General features: G+C 39.1%; 1 protein-coding gene across 20 annotated transcripts in view; it reads right to left on the bottom strand.

The window, feature by feature from the left end:
* LOC121322447 (microtubule-associated protein 2-like) overlaps positions 1 to 24334 on the bottom strand; it is a 95634-nt gene that overhangs the window by 22528 nt on the left and 48772 nt on the right. For 10 of the 20 annotated variants that reach the window (XM_041262442.1, XM_041262444.1, XM_041262438.1 and 7 more), the window contains 6 exons: positions 21726 to 21877; positions 12031 to 12320; positions 5981 to 6094; positions 5815 to 5886; positions 3628 to 3843; positions 1214 to 1447 (listed from right to left, as the gene is read on the bottom strand). In XM_041262442.1, coding sequence (XP_041118376.1) covers positions 1214 to 1447; positions 3628 to 3843; positions 5815 to 5886; positions 5981 to 6094; positions 12031 to 12283 — 889 coding nt within the window. In that variant the 5' untranslated portion in view covers positions 12284 to 12320; positions 21726 to 21877. The remainder of the gene's footprint in view (positions 1 to 1213; positions 1448 to 3627; positions 3844 to 5814; positions 5887 to 5980; positions 6095 to 12030; positions 12321 to 21725; positions 21878 to 24334) is intronic. The other 10 variants (XM_041262450.1, XM_041262454.1, XM_041262453.1 and 7 more) reach the window with 5 other exon arrangements.

Here is a 24334-nt window from a genome sequence, read left to right on the forward strand (position 1 = left end):
TCAATTCATTATAAGTAATCCCAGGGTGCTTTGAGTGTATTTAGTTCACTTAGTAGGTAAACATTTGAAATGTTATGTACCCTAATGGGGTTGTTTTGACTTGACAGGCAAAATATTTTTACACATTAAAGGACACTTAAGTGAAGTCTAATTTTTATATTTACACTTGTTACATGACACTTTTACAGTGTTAATAAACATATATATTACACGGGGTGTCCAATAATATGGTTCACAGCAATGCCAGAACCCTTCAAGACTGAATTAAAAGGACCATTAAGTGTAACAAATGTATTTGTCAATATTTTATTTTTCAGAAGTAACGGTCATTTTAAAACACTGGTTTAGATTGCTTTTACATGTGTAGAAAAGTTTATTACACCATTACTATAATTGTCTAAAATAGGTTTGTATGGATTTATACCGCAGCTTTAAAGGGACATTAATTGCTATGCAAATAAAGTACATATGTAATTGCAAATGAAATTAAACACATAATAAACTAGAAACTATACTGTAAATGCACAACTACATGTGTAAATATAGTGTACTAAAAAGTGTCTTAAAAACACTTCAAATACACTTCTTTGAAATGAATGACTAAGTTGTAGCAAATTTGTAATAGTTATATATATCTATATATTTATATATACTATATATATTATATATATTATATTAATGATATATATATATATATGAAAAGCAGGAATTGATTTGAAAATGAAAAAGGGTGGAATGTCAGTGACAAGATAGAAGAAATTACATAAACATTCTGAAACAGCAAATAACACCTCTTTATCTAATCCATTACTTAGAAAGCAGGTGAATCAGCGGGTAGGATAAATCAACAAATGTATCAGCAATGCAGCTGGCAAAAACACACTAAGCAATGGGGTTTAAAAACTGATGAGACACGTTGACCCAGCGCTAGCATTAGCATGTTGCATCATGGCTTTAGCAGCTCAACACTGCTGTTGCCCATTAAACCAGCAATACCCAAAAAAGAAAATACACACAAAAAAAGAAACAAAACCATACCCCCTAAGCATACTCACGCATCACATTTAAATTGCCACAAGCAGAAATACTGACAAGCTCATGAAACTTACAAGCTCTGAACGCTGAAAGCAGCAGGTTTTTTTTAAAAACCTTTCTATAATTATTCATATTATAATTATTATTTTAAAACATGCACACTGTCTGGAGGACACACCTTCCTGAGGGGTTTTCCCCTCCCCTGCCTCGTCGCCTCTCCCGTTGGGTGCCGCTGCCGGCACACGAGCTTCACTAGCTGTCTTGGCCTCGGCCTGTGGACAGGGCTGAGTCTGGGCCTCGCTTTTTAGCTTTGCCTGCTCTAAGATATCAATAGCATCGGGCCCATGCTCAGCTGCTGCGGCTGATTGCTTTTCCTCGTCGGCTGCTGAAGGACTCTCTATAGTTTCTTCTACTTTAAGAGGGGGAAGAAGTGGACACATCAAGACTAAGGACAACACAGAACTGGGTTACAGGATTGGTAAAATATCAATGAAACACTTTCAGCTCTGTGGGTCATAATAGCTAATCAATGCAGCTCTATGCGTGTTAAGCAGACTTTGGCATTGAGCACTGTATTTTATATAACTTTATCCTTACTTTCTATAGACTCACAGTGTATAGTTCTGGACAAATAAGCACGCGTGTTTCACACTGTAATGGCTATAAAAGCACTTGCACTCTCAAATTGTATCTTCCTCTGTGCATTATTGCTGGAAATGAATGGTATTTCTGTAAAGTCTGTTTGAAAGTTGTATGTTTCTTTTTTTCAGGTACTGTGTAAAATGGCAGAGATTTTAAAGTATCCTACATGTATGTACAATGCACAGTATGTATGTGTACTGTGTATAGCTTTTTCTGACTGTGAAAGAATACAAAATAATATTTAGATTGTTACTGGATCAAAAGATAGAGATGAATGGACATTTACATCAATTACAACATATGGCTAGATATATTGCTGGTAAATAGGCAGATATAGGTAAGTAGGTACAGAAGATAGATAGATAAGTAGATCCAACAGAGATAATAATGAATGGATAAATGCACATATAAATATATATATATATATATATATATATATATATATATATATATATATATATATATATATATATATATAATGAGATGTAGAGAGAGATATATTAGCTGCTTACCAATTTAAACAAATTGCCAAAACACAGCCATTTGCTAAAAATGTAAACATGCAATGTTTGATACAGAGTCTTACATCTGACTTATGTCACAATTTTTGTTTACATTTTTTTATTTTTTTTATTTTATACAAATTAAGTATTAGTTTTGCCTTCCGGCACAGCTTCTTTCCTGAGGCCAACTTCTAAAAGCTGCTTTGATTGAACACAGGTCCCAGTAGATGAACGCAAGCCTATCAAAGTGCTGAAATTGCTTGCAAGCAAACATTTTGACAACATTCTTACTACTCACAGTTGCTGCTTCCTATTGCCATTTGAGATTTAAAAAAGGAAATTTCTACAAACTAATTTACACTAAAAAATACTTCAACAACAACTAGTACCTTTGAGACCACCACAGACTCCAGCAAAAACAAACCTTTAAGAGTGTTGGACAGTAACATTAGTCTAGGAGCATAGCCCTAGCTGATTAATATCATGTGACTAAAAGAATCAAAACAATGTTTAAAAAGAAACTGGGACAATACTAATAACAGTTAGTATAGCAACAAGCTGTGGAAACGGAAGTGTGTTCTCAAGGAGTTCTTAGTTTGCATTGATTTGTGTATTACATCGTAAAGATGTGAGCATTGTTACTTCAACTGATCCAGTCATTTTGAGGAACTGTCTGTAATGTGAGGCAATAAAGAGTACTTTACAGCATTTCCATTTGCCATTGTTTGTATTGGAGTGTAGTTCTTATAATGATTTATAATGCAAGAGCTGAAAGCCTTCCTGTGATCTACAGCTGGAGTAAATCAGTAGGTGTTTAACACTCACAGACTTGGTGGGTGTGTGTGGTGTGACAGTAACATTGATGTTGTGAACAGCTTTAACACAAGAGGCATAAGAAAGAGTGCATACAACTTGTGATTCATGCACTGCTTTTTTCCCAAATGCAGCAAGTCCTTTGTGCTATGTTTAGATGCAAGTTATGAGTATGTTCAATTAATCCATTTTTGTATACACACACACATGCATTCAACTTTATGCATCAGTTGCATGAGCATGCATGGACACACATGCATCGAACTGCATCAAAATGCATGTGTGCACATACAGACATGCATGCGCATAGGCCCACATGCATACAGTGTGTGCATGTGTATGTCTGAGAGCAGATCAACTGGGGACTGATCAAATAAATATGTTTGCACGCAGTGTGTGGGGGTTCTGTACAGGTATGTACATGTCAGGCTGTTTTGCATCTACTATATGTGTAAGCGTGTAAGCAATTTATTCAAGGACTTGACCATCATATGAAAAAAAAATGACAGTTAGTGATAAACCATGCAAGACAAAGACAGAAAAACAGAGGACGTGAAGGAGAGGAAGTGAAAGAGACAGGCAGGGGGAAGGAGTAGTAGCAAAAAACAAAAATGAGGAACCATGCGTGGTTCACCTTCAATCAGACTAAACAAGGCATCTTCCCCACTGGGGAGTGTGCAAGAGTGAGTCCACTCGGAGCTGAATAAGGGGTGATCATAGTACTCGTCATCTGAGTGGTAGGGATCATCGTCAGGCACAGAAACCGAGATTGAGGGGGCTAGGAACTTGCACCTCTCCCGAGAATTTTGGAACCGTCGGAGAGGGCCAGCCTTCTCCTTATCCCCTACATCTACAAACAGACACAGGAAGAGAACTGCAGGGAAAACTGAACAGAGAGAGACCGGCAAGACACACAGACAGACACACAGACAAGCTACCACAACAGAGAGAGAGTCCGGCAAGACACACAGACAGACACACAGACAAGCTACCAGAAGTACACACACACACACACACACACACACACACACACACACACACACACACACACACACACACACACACTGCAATGGTTGGAACCAGCCATGTATAGCTATGATGGGGGCAGGAGATATAAACTCATAACGAGCAATATTAGTGACATCTCATTTGAAGTATTGTATATTAAAAAGCATGGCCACTAAAATGATATCTGTATGTTTTTTAAACAGCGTCCTTTGTTTAGGGTTTTCGATCAGCTCTGTGTATGCTTGTTTTCCAGACATTACCATGATTGCAATTACCTTCCAAAATCCTTCAACTTTGCCAAAGTTCCTTTTGATTGAAGGAGAAGACTCAAGATGGTGGGGGCTAGTCAGGTGTTTACAGTACCTCTCTGACTGACGGTATAATGTACATCATAAACAGGTAAGGACACTTTAAAACCCAGGCACATGCCACTTCTGTGTTATTTTCTCTTTACATGCATCAAGTGACAAGCTCCTTAAAGGACGGGTAATAGACAGAGAGCTTGCGTCTCCTCTTGGTATCATGATAGGCTGCAAGGGGAAACAGCTTATTAGTATTGAGAGGGCCAAATGTTGTAACGACTAGAGGCAGAATTGCTTCTTAAAATGAAATCCATTTAAATAATAAGGACCGCTGTTTCAATGCAGGGTCTACAAATCAAAACGTGCATCACACTTTTTTTATTTATTTTTTTCTTACTGCCACTATTACTGGAATTTCAAGAGAACTCAGTAATCTGGTGGAAAATCCTTGTTTTTTCACAATTACGGACAAATTGCCTGCAAAACTATGTAAGGCATTTTGGGGCCCTTGTGGCTGTTCGGATTAGCTTTTTGGGCCTTGGGTAATTTTCACGCCTGGTTTGATCTCAGTCTGGACACTATTTGTTGAGACTCCTAGGGCTCTCAAGGCAGATGGGTGAGTAATTATGAATTATTTTCCCCTAACCAGCTGAATCATTTATCACCTTGGCCAAGGAAATCTGCATCTTTCACAGATGCTGACTTTGCATGGCTGGCTTCATTCACTTGCTGGTTGTGGAGAACATGTGATCACTAAACACCAAACACAATGAGTTCCAGTCAACAGACGAAAACCACAACTTGAGGAAAACATATAAAAAACAAGCAAACAACAAAAACAAGCAAAAACAATACTTGAAAAATCAAACGTCTCCAAATAAAGGGAGCTATAGAGGCCAAGAGACTAGGGAGACCCAGATCATGACATCATGCAGGTGCTATGTTCAGCCCAAACCCCAAGAGCAGTAATTGAGCAGCCCATGGGAAGAAGGAGAAACATGGCATCAGATACTGGCAAAATGAAAATGAAAACTTCCAGATACTTAAACAACTAAAAATGAGCCTCTGAAAGGATGTGGAGGAGGAGGGGGAGGAGGAGGAGGAGGAGGAGGAAGACGAGTGATATTAGTTCTGTAATTTGTGAAAATGGTACATTTGATGTCTTGGCCTCGGTTATGTCTTGCTCATGTCACCTTTGGGCTCAACTTTTCCCAGGACCGTCACTCTTGGCTAAACCCCAAGCCCATGCAAATAACTTCACATGGACACTGTCACCTACAGAGAGGGTTAGCAACCTGAGGAAGCAGAAACAGCAGTGCCAAAACCTTTTTATTGAGGAACTCTGGCCACCCGGACCAGCAAACCTCTTTGAGAGCCTGGCTGGGCTGAGCTGAGCACTAGAGCAGGGTACGGAGGACAGCTTCAGGTTTCAGCACCCCCTCGATGCCTATAAGAGGCTCTGTTTCACAGCAAATGAGAGAGAAAGTGAACACTACCCTGTGAGCTCCTACCTTGCTCCAGAGGTCCGACCTGTCCTGAGGCAGGAGATGGGGGAGGAGAGGGTGGTAGATTGGAGTCTTCAACTGAGTGGAAAAAAAGATTTGGAGCAACTGTCAATTTAAAACATGTGCAAGCTACCCCAGACCGCGCTGTGGATAAAATGATTTATAGTCCTACCTGAGGGCAACCTTTTTGCTGTGTCCTTGTGCTGCAAATCTGTGTCTTGCTCTCCCTTCAGGACTGCGACTGCTTCAGCTGTCACCTCTTGAACTATCCTCGCTGACACTTGCTCTGTAGGATATGAGAACATAAGCAGAGAAAGGTTATGAAGAAAATCAAGTATATTTCCAAGTAGTAGGTTCCAGAACCTCGTCTAGTTATTTTTCTTTTTTTTTTTTAAGGATCCAAATGATTTAGCAGCAATGGTGAAGCTTTGTGACCCCTAGAACGTCCTTGTTCTACACTAAATAGATTCAGTTCCCCAGATTCAGTACTCCTTTTACTGCAGATTGTTTTTTAAACATACAAGGACAGTACAGTTCTGCAGTATCCTGAGAGTTAAAGTAAATGCAGATCATTTCATAAATGCTGAATACATATCAAAACTGACCCAATTGCTCTTGGACAGCTGACAGTGTCTGGCGAGTACAGCGTGTTTCTTTTCTAATGTTTCTTTCCTCTACCTTGATGAACATTGGCAGTGGCATCTGGCAGTCTAGACAAGCCATTTCTTCCAATTTTAATGGGGGCAGTGCCAGTCAGGATGCAAACAGAAGCTTTTAGTGGTACCCCAAAATAGACAATGGTCTGACTTAGCAAAATAAACAAATGCATGAATAAACAAATACATAAATAAATAATCCAAGGAACAAAAAATGTAAAGAAAGTTCAAAGGTTACAGAAAATCTTAGTTTTGTTCAATGAGGAATCAGCATAGTTAACACAAGTTCACTTATTACAAATCAGAGACATTTTACTCAGTAGTCAGTAACTACGGTAGTATAGGATATAAAAAAAGCGTTGTTGTTTTAAGTTTAGAATTGAGCCGTACGTGCTATGTACAGGATGACATCTGCACACAGGAAAAGACGGACTGGAAGTCCGATAGGATCTGTAGCAGTGATGAGTGGCTTTAATATAAGTGATTTAAAATGTAGGACAACCAGCAACGCATCCAGGTGTTTTGAGCTCCTCTGAATGTGAAGATCATGAGCTAGACATGGCTATAGAACTCAGCTTAATATCAATTATATTCAACAAAACTACAACAATACATACATTTTGTACGCAAGTAATAATGAAGTAGGCTAATGGATTTATAAAATGACAAAAACTATCCTGCAAAGCTTCAACCACTACTATCTATAAAACTCTTGATTAAAGCTGCTGTTGACAGTAGAATCTGCAAACATTTAGATTACAAAAACAAGAAACCTTTTAATTAACAGACGATCAAAATATTTTGCTACACTGTCTAGCTACAAGGTTTAGTAGTATAGTATTGATGTGTGGCAGAATGCTAGTGAAAAGTGCCATAACCTTGTTAAGCCTTAAAAAAACAAAAAAAAAAAAACACATTTATCATTTACTTCTGTACCAGTGACAGTGCAAATCCCTGTTTTAAGATTACATCAATAGAATTCCAGAAAGTTCTTTCGGTGCAGTGTAACCCTACAAAGCTGAGTTTAATCTGAAGGGCTTTACTAATGTCATGGAAAGTTGCTTTGTATTAACCCCTCAGCTTCCAACCATTTTTGACACGTATGACAAGAACCAATCAACAGCAGTTAATAAAACATCCTACACCTACTGTATTAAGCTTTGTAAAAATAATAATAATAATAATAATAATAATAATAATAATAATAATAATAATAATAATAATAATACAAGTTTAATATGATATGGTATGGAGCACACTAGAGGCACGTACCAACACTGGACAATTACGAAGCTAAAAGGGATGTGGTTTTAATGCTTTAAAATAAAACAAAAATGCACAAATAAAATCAATTAATATATTAAATACATAAAACAAACGTACATGCATTACCATGATTAACCTTTATTTGTATGTTTTGTATGATTTAAAAACAGTCACAAGCCAGGCTGGATATTTTTAAGGCCATTTTATGAATTGTTCCACGTTAATAAATTGAGAGTATGTCAGCAAAGAAACGCTTACCATACATGCATTTATAGGAGGCATTAGCAAACAAACCCTCAAGGAAACCCGTAGCTTCCTTGAGGCAAGTTCGCACATGATGAGATTTTTTACTTTATAGGAGGTATTGAGTAGCGACGATAACGTGACGTCATGTAGATCCAGCACCCTTCAAAAACAAGAGTTAGAGTCGGCTCATCGCAAAATTCAGAGAAACTTGAAATGATATCATGAAGGCAGCATTACCTTCAAAATGATTTCCAAGTGTCTCTGCCTCTATTTATCATTCCCGTTTTGGTTTATTTGGCTACAGAAAGGCAGCCCAGCAGCTGCGTGACAGTGGGAAGCCCATTGCCACTGCACACAGTTAACAGAGAGCCAAGTCTGCGTTGGATGTGCGTTGACTACAAACAAGGCGTTATTGAGAGCCAATCCAGGAGATTCACAAGCTCGTACAGTTTAGTTAAACTTATCGTTCTAAAAGCAAGACTACAGTTTACAAAGACATTACATTTCTAGCAGTATTGCTCTGAAGAAGATGAAAACAGCAGAGCATAACATATTTCACAAGACTTTTTGCCTGATGAAGAAAATAATGCGTGTGCATTGGCAGACTGACTGACGCCTATACTGACACAGAGACAGACAGGCAAAAAAACCAGTAAACAGACAAAAAAAAATTAACTAGAATATTGTGGTATCTTACAATTTGAAGCTGCAGGCTCTTTTTGAAGCTCAAAAGGAATACTGAAAAAAATCGATATTGCAACAGAATAAATGCCACTATTTCAATGAGCTGTTCTGTAAACTACACCCACACTCCCTTGAAATGCATTCCTCAAGCACAGACTAGTCAAGAAACAAACACGACAATATAATTGATCAAACCTCTGGAATGGGAGCCTCTGAGACGACGGAGAACACAGCGGCCCTTTATCCCTGCAATGCAGCAGTTAAACTGCCGCTAAAACAAATCACCCCCTTTGACAGAAAATGAAACTGGCTTGCTCGGTGTGGACGTTGGGTGTATCTGCAAATGAATATTCCGAAGGAAGTCAATGCATTGCGATGCACGACAGTCTCACCGTCAGGCGTGCTCAGATGCTTGAGCTCAGACAATACAGACGGCTAAATAACCCCCTGGTACACACAGACGCACACACGCATTGTACTGGCTGGCTGAACAGAACAATGTGCCAAGAATCCTCAGTGTGTGAGCTGAGCTGTTGCTGTGGCAACGCTGAGTCCTGGCCCATATTAACCCTGCAGGCTCAGGCACCCTTTGAGTGATGCTGGTATTGCTGGTGATGCTGGCCTAGCACTTTGTTGTTTCACTGTATTGTGCTGTGTTTAACCCTTTTTAATATAGTACAGCTGAGGCCATCTATTATTTGAAGATATTTGTATTGTTAATGATAAAGGAATGGTACAGCACCTATTGGAGTGAGAAGAAAATGTTATCAGCAGCAGTGATTTCACTTTGAACAAATAGAGTACAGATGGCACCCAGATAAATAATAAAGGATTTCTGAGACAAATGTTCAATGGATGAATGGCTGGCCACCAATTATTGCATTATTCTAGAAGCAATTCAGAAAATGGCTTGGGCGTATTGACATGTATGTACTGTATTAGGTTGAAAACAACAAGAGCTAATACAATAATGCACAAATAGATAAATAGGGCCTTTTGGTACTGGCCAGACACTTTTGGACACGACCGATCTTAGTAAGTCACACTAACCCTAGACCTATTGGAAAGGTAATAGAGTTGAGGTTGTCACATCAAGCAATCAATCTTTATTTTATATAGCGCCTTTTATAGTGGACCACCATCACAAAGCGCTTTAAAAGATGTATTAACAACAAGAAAATCCATAATACTTCAAATACAGAGAAATACATAATACATGATATGGAGTTGTTAATACTAATGGTGGAGTGTTGGAGAATTGAGAAAAGGTTAAGCTTTCGGTTCTGTAAGAAGCATTTGACTATTCAACATCTGACGGGATAAGCCACGACAGAGGAAAAAGCATAAATCAATCCAGGCACCGATGGAGAACAATGGTTCAGACCCTGTTTCATAATCACAGTAAATACAATCTATGTAAATTGAAGCCCAGTTCTGCAGGCTAGAACCTGGCATTTAACTTTTTTTCTTCTTCTTCTTTTTTTCACAAAAATAGCAGAGCTACCAATGTAATGCTTCAGCTACCGTTGGCTCTCAAGAGTGCCTTTAAATACTAACAAAGTGCATCTCTAAAGACCTGAAATGGGCAATCGTGTTTATCCAACTGGTTAAAGAAAATGACAAATGGCAAAGAAAAGACACAGTCTACCACAGAAATCACTCTAAAGCCCATTCTCAAGACCTGATGGGAATAAGTAAAGCATTCCCGGGATGCATGTCTTTCAATGTTTTGGTTAAAAGGCTTGTGTGTGTTAGGTCCTGAAGTGTCTTAAATATGGCATGCTGGAACCAAAGAACAGCTTGCACAATCTGAAATGAATCTGCTAAAATGGGGAGAATTTAAATAGTTAATTGGAGGTAAAAGGTCAAGACTTTTGAATTCTGTTTTATTGCTAAATAATGATCAAGAAGCTTCCAGCTCTTCACTCCTCATTGCTTAAGTCTGACCATAAACTCATATCATTGTTTGCTTAAGAGGCTATTGTTTGGTGCTAGAGAAAATGTCCATTCATTTTAATTATGCCGGCCTCTCCTGACACAGACTGGGATTACAAGACAATTTTGTTTTTGTTTCTGTAAAAACAAAAGCTATATCTCTATGCTTGCGGTTGGCAAATGTGTTTACCATAACTCAATACCAGCATAATTGCAGAAATAGAACAAAGGCTTTGAGTAGATGTATGGATTTCACTTTTAAAGACACGCAGTATTTAAATGATGTGTCCAAATTGATGACGTTTAGATCTTTGATCAAACCAGCCACACCTGCTAGCCAGTAGTATGACTATTCACCTAGTATCCTATGAATCCCTTCGAAGCGCTGCTGGAGTGCTTATGAGGAGCCTTTTATTCCACAGCTGGGTTCAAGACAAAGGGCTATTACTCCATGAGCAATTCAGCCTTACAGCATAATTAGAACTAACTGAATGTGGTTAATGTTCATGAAAAAAACTTCAAACCACAAAGCTGGAGAAATGAACACACCCAATCTAATATTTTCGAGTAGTAGTCCAGCAGTTTCAGTTAATTATTGTTGTAATGATATCATACAGTTTAATGCTCTCCAACTCAATGCCACATACAGCATATCTGGCATTTAATCTCCTCACAGCACTCTTCCCACAAGTGAGTATTTCCAATGGCTTAACTCACCACGAACAGTGCAAGTAACACATATAAAAACTGTCAATCACTGCACATGAGTGAGTTCTTGTTTTCGTAAAAAGTGCTTTTTCACAACTCTGACCTGGAACCACATATCCAATATTCTGATATAATTTCTGAAAAATGTGGCAACTAGAAATCTGAATTACTTTTAGGAGACATCATTATGTTCTCAGTTGAAGAGCACTGAAAATTGTTTATTAACCAATCAAGTCACCAGGTTACTATGAACCTCCCCCCTCCGAATCTATCGAGCTTCTGTGTGCCTCTACATTACTATAATGTTATGATCGTTACATGAATAAAAAATACACTTTGCCTGGGTAAACTGTAGATCAACTCACCCCCTGTAACTATTTAATCATTTATACCACGGCAGACAGAATACTGCTCCGGTCTTTATCTAGACATGTTATTGCAGCTAGATTTAGTTCATTACATGTAAACTCAACTGACAGATTACAGCTAGTTTGCAGTTCTGAAAAGATAAAATGTATTTGTGTTTCTTGTTTCCCTTGTTTTTATTTGTAGTTCAGAGAAAAATACAACAAAATTAAAGAACATTGAACAACAGCATGTGGGAAAAGCCATCCCTTGATTTTTTGGAAGACTTGTACTGCAAGGTAGATTCCTATGTTTATGACTTTAAACAAATGTTGCATGAATATCCCACCAAACAGAGCTATGAAGCTCCGGAGGTATTTACCTGCTGTGACTGTGCCCCCTGACGCCAGGTCTCCATTGAAGCCGTTCTCTTTGGTGGCAGGGTAGGAGGCTGCAGCTGGCGCCCCCCCTGCCGGGCAGTCCCTGTAGGAGGAGTAGCCGTTCTCGCTGGGGGCTGCTGCGGGTGGCTGCTCCTTATACTCGGGAGGGGTGTGGGGGTGGGCGGAGGCATCACTGCGAGTCCCTGGTGCTGCCCACTGTGGCGTTTTTTCCTCTGGCTGTCTGCCGTCTGCCATTACGACACCGTGGGACTGGGCTTGGTCACGCTCCTGGCTGGAAACAGAGAGGAGGGTAGAGAGGCCCGTTGGTTTCATTTTAACATTTCATCCACGCTTTCATGCATGAAATATTGAAAATAGCTGTGTAAAAATGTTTCGGACACATACTAAATATATTTTTCATCTAAAATGTTTTCATTTTTTTTCCATTGCTTTATATGGGGGAGAAATGGCACTCATAGGGACTAGATGATGATGTCACCATGCATGAAAGGGTTAATATACTTTACACAATGTTAAGGGATTCAGCAAGTAATAGTTCTTTAGTGTAATAAGCCACCAGACAAGCTCTTTACAAATATTCTGTAATTCTGAAAAGTTATATACTGTAACTCCTACAGACCACCCTAGTGCCAACAAATCTCAATGTAGAATAACATTGTGTTTACAAAGGCCAGGCAGTCCCCGGTCAGACATCTGATCTATATAGTAACAGATGTACCACTGTGACTGGTATGATGCAATGGTAAAGTGAAAACAGGGGAACAAGTTTTAAGCAAGGGGGTTGGCTGCATAAAGCTGCATATAACAAAGTACTTTCATTATTCACAATGCCTTTAATTATACCCACAGTAATGCAGAATGTTGGTGTAGCTAGCTCTTGGAACCATTAATTATATTCCTCTTTGAAATGCATGCTCTTGTACTAGAGGTGACTCACAGAAATGGGGATGTCATGCCTAAATATAGCTTGAGGTGCATTCAAGAGAGCCGCTGTTTAAGAGGCATAAATGCCACAATTCCACTTCCAAAACCTCCTACTTTGTCAGGGTAAAACACTGCTACGAGACCTTGCAAAAGGCAAACAGAAATGATCATTTCAGACAAGTCACTGAATCCCAGCGCACAGAGTAACATTTAGCCTCCCATTGCAAGTCTTATGAGATTCATCTTTTGAGTTTCACTTTCTGTTACATAGACAACCACTGAGGCTGTTAGAACTTCTACTTGCAATAGAATAACTTCATATTAATATCAAACAACAATAATGATGTTGATAAGAATCTCCCAGAATACACCACATCATTTAATAGGAAACACCTGCCCACCTACATCTTTAAAAAAAAAAAAATATATATATATATAGCATATAGCACCTTTCATAGCAGACCACCATCACAAAGTGTTGTACAAGATATGAGACCACAGTGTGTGAACTACGCATCAGCTTACAACAACATCTCACCCTAAAGATGGAGCACAAGGAGGTTAAGTGAGTTGCTCGGTATCACACAATGAGTCAGTGGCTGAGCTGGGATTTGAACTAGGTACCTCCTGGTTATAAACCTGTTTCTTTAACCACTGGACCACACAGCCTCCTATCAGTCACTCAAAAGTAAAGAAGCAATTCGGACATATCACTGTGTGTGTGTGTGTGTGTGTGTGTGTGGTGTGTGTATAACCAGCTCAATGTGTGTGTGTGTGTGTGTGTGTGTGTGTGTGTAGGACCAGCTTCAGTGTGTATCACTGTGTGTGTGTGTGTGTGTGTGTGTGTGTGTGTGTGTGTGTGTGTGTGTGTGTGTGTGTGTGGAGATCAAAGTATCAGTGACACACACCACACATCATGTGTGTGTTGTCGTGTAGTATTGACAATGACCACACACACACACACACACCTGACGGCTAGTATAGTGCACACACACTATTCGATTGTTCATTATCCTGACGTCGAAGTATAGTGACACACACAACATCCCCAGTCGAACTGCAGGTATATCATCTGTTATCGTGTGTTTTGTGGTTGGACACACACATCACACATCATCCTGACGTGTCCCCAGGAGTCAATAGTGACAATCACTGTGTGTGTGTGTGTGTGTGTGTGTGTAGTAGGACTGCAGCTTCATATCACTGTGTGTGTGTGTAGTAGGACTGCAGCTTCATATCACTGTGTGTGTGTGTGGTAGGACTGCAGCTTCATATCACTGTGTGTGTGTGTGTAGTAGGACTGCAGCTTCATATCACTGTGTGTGTGTGTGTGTGTGTGTGTGTAGGTAGTGACTGCAGCTTCATATCACTGTGTGTGTGTGTAGTAGGTAGTAGGACTGCAGCTTCATATCACTGTGTGTGTGTGTGTAGTAGGACTGCAGCTTCCGCAAGTTGGACTGTGTGTGTGTGTGTTGTGTTTGTACATAGGACTGCAGCTTCAATACTAAAACATATGGAAATCTGGTATTTTCTGTGTTTGTTTTCTGGAAACTTCAAATTGTTTCCAAGGACCAACTTCATCACCTGTACTGGAGGAAGCCATGTGTGTGTGTGTAGTAGGACTGCAGCTTCATATCACTGTGTGTGTGTGAGTAGGACTGCAGTTCAACTTTGAATTGACAATGATAAGGTGTGTGTAGTAAGTGCAGCTTCATATCACTGTTGGTTTTGATTAACATAAAAATAATTTAAACCAAGAATAAACAAGTCTTTAAAAGAATATGGAGATTGTATGTATGTATTTATGTATGTATGTTTAGTGATGGTTTGGTTTAATTCTATACACTGGATCACATATTCCAAAATATATTCTTCACACATTTTGATGATTAATTTAATTACTCTAACCTCCACCTCCCCTTGATATCAGGCTTGCTTCCATTAACTGACTAAAGCTGCTACACTGTAAATTAATATCACTGTGTGTGTGTGTGTGTGTGTATAAACAGTTTTAACTGCTAAATTAACTCACCTGGAGCCATCAGAAAAAAAAAAACAGTACAAAAACTGCAGCTTCATATCACTCAAATGAAGCTCCACTGCCCTGTGTAGTAAAGCAGCTTCAGAAGCCACTAAAACCAGAGCACCTGAAGTTGTGTTTGTACATGTGCATAATACTGAATACTAAAACATATGGAAATCTGGTATTTTCTGATTTTGTTTTCTGGAAACAAATTTTTCCAACCAACTTCATCCCTGTACTGGAAAGCCATGATGTTCGGTGTGTGTGACAGTTCAACTTTGAATTGACAATGATAAGGAAGTGCCTCAGTTGGTTTTGATTAACATAAAAATAATTTAAACCAAGAATAAACAAGTCTTTAAAAGAATATGGAGATTGTATGTATGTATTTATGTATGTATGTTTATGATGGTTTGGTTTAATTCTATACACTGGATCACATATTCCAAAATATATTCTTCACACATTTTGATGATTAATTTAATTACTCTAACCTCCACCTCCCCTTGATATCAGGCTTGCTTCCATTAACTGACTAAAGCTGCTACACTGTAAATTAATTCACTGGAAACTGTGCTTTCAATAAACAGTTTTAACTGCTAAATTAACTCACCTGGAGCCATCAGAAAAAAAAAAACAGTACAAAAACCCACTCAAATGAATCCACTGCCCTTTAGTAAAGCTCAGAAGGAAATTAGACAAATTGAGCTTATGCAAAAAATCACAGGGAAAATCGCTTCAATTGCCATAACTGAATTACAATTTCGATTTTTCAGGTGCTTATTAGTTAAGAAGTACCATGAAAACGTAGGTTACAGTTACAGATGACATCTTCAGGAACACTGGACTGCTGATTACAGAGATTTCCATTTTATATTCTTTGAAACAGATATTGAGAAAGCATTGATCTCTGTAGGGACACTGTACAAGTACCTCCAAGTTCTGAAATCTGCTATTCTCCTGCTCTATTTTCATCACAGGCTGGCAAAGTCTACAGGGGGATTCTGGTGCTTTTCGTTGGCTTCACTACTCTGAAAAGAAACCTGTACTATATCAGCATCCCAGTGTTTCTGTATAGAGCTAAGTGGTTACACCAAACAACGACATCACTGCTTTGTGATGAAGAACCATTCCGTTAACAGCAGCATGTCACAATCAGATCAAGCAATGACATCACTGCTTTGTGATGAAGAACCATTCCGTTAACAGCAGCATGTCACAATCAGATCATGACAAGCAATGACATCACTGCTTTGTGATGATGAACCATTCCGTTAACAGCAGCATGTCACAATCAGATCAAGCAATGACATCACTGCTTTGTGATGATGAACCATTCCGTTAACAGCAGCATGTCACAATCAGATCAAGCAATGACATCACTGCTTTGTGATGATGAACCATTCCGTTAACAGCAGCATGTCACAATCAGATCAAGCAATGACATCACTGCTTTGTGATGATGAACCATTCCGTTAACAGCAGCATGTCACAATCAGATCAAGCAATGACATCACTGCTTTGTGATGATGAACCATTCCGTTAACAGCAGCATGTCACAATCAGATCAAGCAATGACATCACTGCTTTGTGATGATGAACCATTCCATTAACAGCAGCATGTCACAATCAGATCAAGCAATGACATCACTGCTTTGTGATGAAGAACCATTCCATTAACAGCAGCATGTCACAATCAGATCAAGCAATGACATCACTGCTTTGTGATGATGAACCATTCCGTTAACAGCAGCATGTCACAATCAGATCAAGCAATGACATCACTGCTTTGTGATGAAGAACCATTCCGTTAACAGCAGCATGTCACAATCAGATCAAGCAATGACATCACTGCTTTGTGATGAAGAACCATTCCGTTAACAGCAGCATGTCACAATCAGATCAAGCAATGACATCACTGCTTTGTGATGATGAACCATTCCATTAACAGCAGCATGTCACAGTCAGATCAAGCAATGATGTCACTGCATTGTTATTATTCAGTTCTATTCATTGCAGCGTAGTGTTGTGACAGAAACCCAAGAGCAAGGGTTAAATGCCCCTGCAGGTACAGAGTCCTGGAATGAAGCTATCAGAGAGTTCTGGAGTTCTTATTACATTATTCTATGGTTCTGCCATCTACTCGCGACACAGAAAAAAAAACAAAACAATGCATATGTGTATCCTTCCGGCTCGTATCCTGGTACCCGGCCCACTCCTTGAAAAGAAGTGGCATGGAACCTGAGACATCATTCTGTGCTATAACTTTATCCGATGAAGATTCTCAGCTCATTCATGCACCATGATACAACAACGTATTGATGTTTACTCCTCAGATTCTCATATACTGACATACTATACAGACTGTATACAGTATATACTCGTAAATATAATATAGATCCTCATATACTACTACTGTAAATAGAAACTGTACAACAGGCAAGTAGCTATTTAGCATCACCTACTGATCATTAATCACACTCATGACTGGTCTTTGGACAGATACTTGAAAAGCCTCTGAGATGTTAAGAACCTGCTCTGTTACCTAAAGCTCAGGAGCGACGGCAATGGAAAGGAGCACTATATAAATACACACCACTTTACAACTAAAGAAACCGCACACTTACCACCATTCCACACACATTACATCCATCGATGTACAAGAGCAGGAGAAGCGGGGACTGAACTTAAGACCTCTTGCACCAAAAACAAGGATATTACTGCTAGGATTAAAAAGAACATTTACATTTATTAAGCTCAGCAGATATTGAAAAAATCATGTATGTAACTCTATACTAAATATCTAACTCCACACTAATATATATTAGTGTGGAGTTTTATATAACTGAGAAAAATGAATATATTTAGTACTAAGTGATATTTTTACTTAAAAGTTTATCTGTTGCTCTACATTTGTACATTAATTGCACAAATGTTCAGGAAACTAAATCTCAGTCATCGACAATAAGGTATTTTGAGGAAAGTGGAACAGATGAGGGAGAGAGACTAATCTAGAAGAGTCTAAACTGCTATCAATGGGAAAACTGCTTTCTGGTAAAATGTACTTAATGATGTCAACCTGACACCTTTACTTTGAAACTAAAAAGAATGTAAGAAGGAATTAAATAACATCTCTTTTCCTTTAACCTTACCGTTTTTTCATGTATGCAGCTGTTCTGTTTATTTTCTATAGTTTTCTCAGTATTTTTATATGCTGTTCTTCAATTTTACACATGCTTTCTTTTCTTTCCAGACATGAAGATAATGTTACATCTTCTATCTAAGCCTCGCCCATATTTCTGATGCATGATGGTTTCTATTGTGACTGACGAGGCGTCATATATCAGAAACATCAGCCTAAACATCCCTGGACAACTGTAACTAAGAAGCAGAATTGTGATGCACTGTCGTTACGGATTCTGTTCCTGGTTCTGAAATCTCTAAGCTCTATGCAGATGAGCTTGGTTCTTTTGCATTGTGGTTAAGACACTCACTTGTGGTGTGCGGGGTCGCGGGTTCGCAATTCTCTGATTCATTGGTGATAAGCTGCACTGCGTCTGGTGTCTGCCTCTACTGTACCGTATATAAATCGAAAAGCTTCAGGTTTTTGGGGTTTTTTTGCAAGTACTGAATTTGTCACAGTGGAAAGAAAATGACTTTAGTTCTGGTAGGCATCATTTTGAGGAGAACTCTATGCTAGCAGCAGGATGGTCTGCAGAACTGGCAGTTTCTAATCAGAGCCTGACAGGGAAGGTGGTGGTGGCGCTGATGCGCCGTTGGAGACCTGTTTGTCCCTACAGGCTAATTTGTGCCTCATCTGTGCTTTATCCCAATCATTCAGGGAAAATCCAATCTCAGACAGAGCTGGATAATCCTGTGTCTTAGAGAGACAAGCCTTGGGGCCAGTGGTTTGCTGCAATGCATATAGATACGCTTTACAGGACTGTACCAGAGAAACTGAACGAAGCGGATGAAGGGTTAAAGAAAGTTAGGAAGTTATGAAACGGCATTCTTACACTCAGACAGAAAGCAGCTGGTTTGAAAGAGATTTCAATTTTTTAGATGTACACTTAAGCTCATTTCAATATGCTGTAATGTTTAGAAGATAAGAAATATCTCCACGAGCCCACAAGCGGCGGGCAGTAAAACGGCTCATGTAGCAATCCTCATCTGACGAATGACATGGACAAACTGTGTGTGGATAAAATCCCAGCATGTTGCGCTTATATCACATGTTTTCACTTATAATACTGACTGACTCAAAGTCATTTCAAATGCTGGCAATCAGACATCGAAATCCATAAATTAGGACCAGATTTATTTATTTTTGTTTTCCATTATGCTTAATAAGCTATACGCATCTCCTGCCCTCATATTCTCTGCTCAAAGTATTAATTGACATGACGCTTCCGAGCCTCTGCTAGCTCAGTTGCTATGTGGCTGCACTGATGTATGTGCCCTCTGCCTTAGCAGAGCTAGGGGGAATGAATAGTGAACACGCCACTCCATGGTTACATGCTGTACATACCAATCAGGGGGAGGGATAGGCTATAGAAGTGACTACCAGGGTAGAGAGTTCCACACAGGTAACCAGAACCCCTCTGCCTTCCTTTTTTGTGCAATTAGTTTGCCTGAATCCTTGAGCAGCTTAAACTAGGTCAATTTTCATGGTTGTCCAACTGCAGTTCGCTGGAATGCCACCAGGGCTTTTCAGGGAATGAATCAAGTTTGCACAGCATATTGCATTAAGCTACATTGCTCCAGAAACACAGCAGAGCGTTTATTATACTGCACATTAAGCAACAAATCACATACATCTGTACACAGGTATGATTGTCATAGCATTTATATTTCAGGGATAGGTGTGATTGTCCAGATTGAGACCACTACAACTCAATTCACTTAGTGTCTAGTCAGAGTATAGGTGAGGATATTTCTACTACAAGAGAGCATAGACCAGGTAAGAACCACAAACTCCAATCCTGGGCAGGATTTTAATTACACCGGATAAACAGTTTCCAATGACTTGAAGAGGCCTAGAAAGACATAAGGTATTAATAGTGTCCTGGACAGACCCAGACCATCAGGCTCATCTGGGCTTGCTGTGGTCTACAAAAACATAATTCAGGTTTCTTATTATCTGTTAACAGGTATGTCAGTTTCCGTGTTCTGTGGGCTGCGGGTGGAGAATTAGTGGCATGAGCATTCCTTAAATGAGGCTGTGCAACTAGCATGCAATCTGGCACGATTTAACACAATTAGTCTCTTCCAGAGGTGGATGGGGAGGTTGTTTGTGTCACGGTTATTTGGATGGACAGTATTTGTGAGTCTTCTGTGGGAAGGCTTGCACAGTGCATGCTGTAGTGAGTGTTTGTATGAATACCAACTATAATTAAAAAGTGCACCTATAGTAGGTAGTAGGATTGACAGACTGGTCGAAGAGATCTTACTTCATTTTGTTCTTTCAACCAACAACGCTGACCTTCTGCATGACTGAATAGAAGAGGCTTTCAGCTGAAATATACCATGTCACCCGGAATGACTGTCACGTTAACATGCTGTAAAAGACCAAACATGCGCGCCTCCCTTGGCAAATGTCTCTGCTACACCAACAGCAAAAGAGTGTGGCCTTTTGGAATTTCTGAAATGTTCATGTGTGTCTAACTGACTTACACAAACCAAACGGAAAATATTCATATTGGAAAGAGAAACCAAGAGTATTGGACACTTGATACAAAGTTCAAGCTCTAAAAAGAATGGGGGTGACATCACATATGTTCTCATGTGCTGAAACAAGATTAATAATGAATTTAAATGTACCAATGCTATTTCTAGATATTTTGTATCGAATACAGACATGTATTCCTTTACAATTGATACTAGTTTATTTCTTTCACTTACATGCAGCTAACAAAAGATTTCTGACTATACAGGTACCTGAATTGCAATTGATTTGTATGTATTATGGCATCATATTAAAGCTCCTACATTGCCCTTGAATTAAGTTCCCTTCCACACAAGTCACATTTAACTTTTCAAGAAACCACAACCCAGTGCAGGCCTACCGCACTGCCAAGGTTTACCACATCCATCCCTTAAAGCAACAGCCCATCAAAGACCCTGCTTCTCTTACTGAGGCTGTGTTACAGCAGTACTGCACTACAGTAAAAAAAACAATACCTAGTATCAAGAATCAGCCATTCTCTCCCATTAAAATCTTTTCTGGTATATCATGGTAAAAAATCATGCAAAGAACAGTGACATAGGGATAGCATAGGGAAGTGAGTTTAGGCATAGTAAATGCTTGGTAAAAGTTCAGTTCCAATCGCCATGTATACTTTCCATGATACCTTTTATGTGGGGAACACCAACCCATCTAAGAAGTGCTTCCTTGGGGATCAGGTATTGAGTGAAAGAGAACAGTAAGGTGAGACAGCAGCTCTCGACTTACACACACACACACACACAGATCCAAGAGATAGCACTTCTTAACGATGGGTTCTGTTCTGTTTTTTTTTTTTTTTTTAACAGAAATAGTATTTATTTTGTTAGAATTTGATTTGTTTAACTTTGTGGTGTTCACTGAAGGGGTGTATTGATCTGCTATTTAATGCATGGTACACAATAATAAAATCAGCTCATACATATGCATATAAAGGGCAGGGAATCAGACGCTGCATGCAGCTCTCCTTTGAGAACCAGCCTGAACACAACAAACACAAGACCTGCCTGTTAATAGGGGTTATGAATCCCAGTGGATGCAGCTGGTCCTGCAGACAATGCTTCTTCTTTCGGGATTATAGAGTTCAATTCCAAACACAGAGAAAGAAATCGAAGACGGAATTCCAAACACAGAGCAAGAAATCAAAGAAGGCACACACCTGGAAAAGAAGAAGAAAAAAAACAAATACAACAGGGTTACAACAGCTGGGTATTTGTATTCTTCTGAATATCCCACTCCAAAGGAATATTAAAGATTCTTTTCAAACATCAGCCTGATTTTGAGCATTGACCCAACAGGATCCAATCTAATTGAGAGAGATTATAAAACTCAACGTGAAACTTGACTTTTGTAGAACACTGTACCGTTTCAAATTAATTTTCTGTTAACAGGTTAGAAATAAGTAGAAAATAACCAATAATAGCCAGTTATCTAGATTACACCAACTGAAATCTGATGACCTTGACAAAACAAACATGTACTGAACTGCACAAAGCAATAAAAATTATTGTTTAAGGCAGATACACAGAATAACACCAAGGCTGTTTAAGCAAGTAGATTCACAAGGACATTTGTCACAGAAAAACAACTGAACAAACGATTAATTTTTTACTGCACTGTTATATGCTAGGTTACATTAATACACATCTGAACCAGTGAAGAGCAATTGAATCCTGTATCACTAATGAAAACATATTGCTTTAACTGAGACTGAATCAAGTTTTAATTAAACACGTTAGCTTGGTTGGAAATGGAAATCGAATGGTAGGTGTATACTTCAATTAACTTTCTAGCTGGAGGGAAGCATTAAGGAAAAAGCAGAATATATATATATATATATATATATCTCGTTCCACATTGCATAACTTTTATAGACCATCAACTTTTCCCTCTAGCTAAAGTTGAGGTGGGGATACTACAAGTCCTGTTTCCAAGCTCAGCCTCTGCTATAAGCCATTTGTGACCAATGAGATGGCTGGAGGATATGGCTTTGACATTGTCCTTTCCATGGACTGTGCCAAAAATAAATTGCGTTACAGTCCTTTTTGCTGTGGCTTTCCATGCTAAGAGATCTAATTGGATACTTTAAGGACCTACTAAGCAGCCTGGTGGTTTCAAAGAAGCTTACAGTGCTGCATCAATAACTTCCTTCCACCAGCATGTCACGCTTCAGATCATAGTCCTAGTGCATGTGCACTACAGTACTGGGACTGCAGGGTTACCATGCCCAGTATTATGTGTTTTGGATGTCAAGGGGTCAGACTCACAAATTAGTGTCAATGTAGTCATAATCATGCATGCTTTGTTTCAAAGGATGTTGATCGCAGGCATTACTGCTGGTCAGCGATTATTTCAGAACATACATGCAGTTTCAGGTTGATATGAAAGGGTGCATTATAGCTGTAATGCAGGAAAAGCAAGATAAAAGCATTGGACAAGGGAAAGAATCAATTTGGAAAAGGGAAAGAATCACTTTGGAAAAGGGAAAGAAACTATTTGGAAAAGGGAAAGAATCAATTTGGAAAAAAGAAATTACCACAAGGGCTACAACCAGGTCTCTGTGCTCAGATGATGCTGAATAACAAGCACGTTGTTTAGATTTGTGATTACAGTCAGACAGACATGGGGTCAAGTACTGTATATAATCTGTATTCTCACTATCCAGTTATGAGAAATTCTGAAATTGCTTTGCTGATTTTCAGATGTTGAACAAGGGCTCTGGGCTGAGAGAAAAGAAATAGACTCGATTAGATTAGCTCAAAGCTGCTCTGATGTAAACACTGGCAGCACAATACATCATTAGAACTGGCTGTTTCACATTACTCAGGAGGTAAAGTGCACTGCACTCATTACCAGGAACTATACATTAAAAACAAAACAAAACAAAAAAAATCTTTTTATCAAGCACATCAGTGAAGTTATCGATTCTCTTCACTGACTGACATCTTACTGCCTTGGCTAAGAAACATATCTTCCAGCTCTTAAATCTCTGGGAGTGTGAAGGGGTTTGTGGGCCAGTCATGTAAGGAACTCTCCATTTATACCCATATCCTGGTCAGTAGTGCTGCCCGTTGTTCATCAGGTATTAAACACCATCACAACCTTAGCAACCAAACGAGATTGCGCCACTGCTGGAGGACATGTCACGATACACTAGAGCTTTTTATTTCTGTAGTGTATGAAATGGAACCAGTTTAAGCTGGAAACATTCCATCACTACGGCAACCGTGGAGGCAACCTCACAAGAGAGCAAAGTAAAAAAGAAACACATTAGAGATTAAGTGCAATGGAGTAATACCCTACAAATGACCACTTAAATATATTACAGCTTATATTACAGGTGACCTGGGACAATTCTACTTCATTTTCCACATGATGGTGTGAACAGGCTTGGATCAGGTGCACTGCAGAATGTCCAGGCCACTTAGTAATCCAAAGCACTATGCAGGCAAGAAAGAATCAAAGTTGCAGCTCTACTACAGCACTGTCATTATATAGTGCTGTTATATCTTTATCAATGCTAGGATTGCAGGTAATTTGCAGATATTGAAGGAGAGGGTGTATTTCTGGCGTTAAAAGGGACAGTAATAAACAAACAGAACATAGTTAAAGGAAT

Source organism: Polyodon spathula, chromosome 10 (genome assembly GCF_017654505.1).
Source record: "Polyodon spathula isolate WHYD16114869_AA chromosome 10, ASM1765450v1, whole genome shotgun sequence".
Lineage (NCBI taxonomy): Eukaryota > Metazoa > Chordata > Actinopteri > Acipenseriformes > Polyodontidae > Polyodon > Polyodon spathula.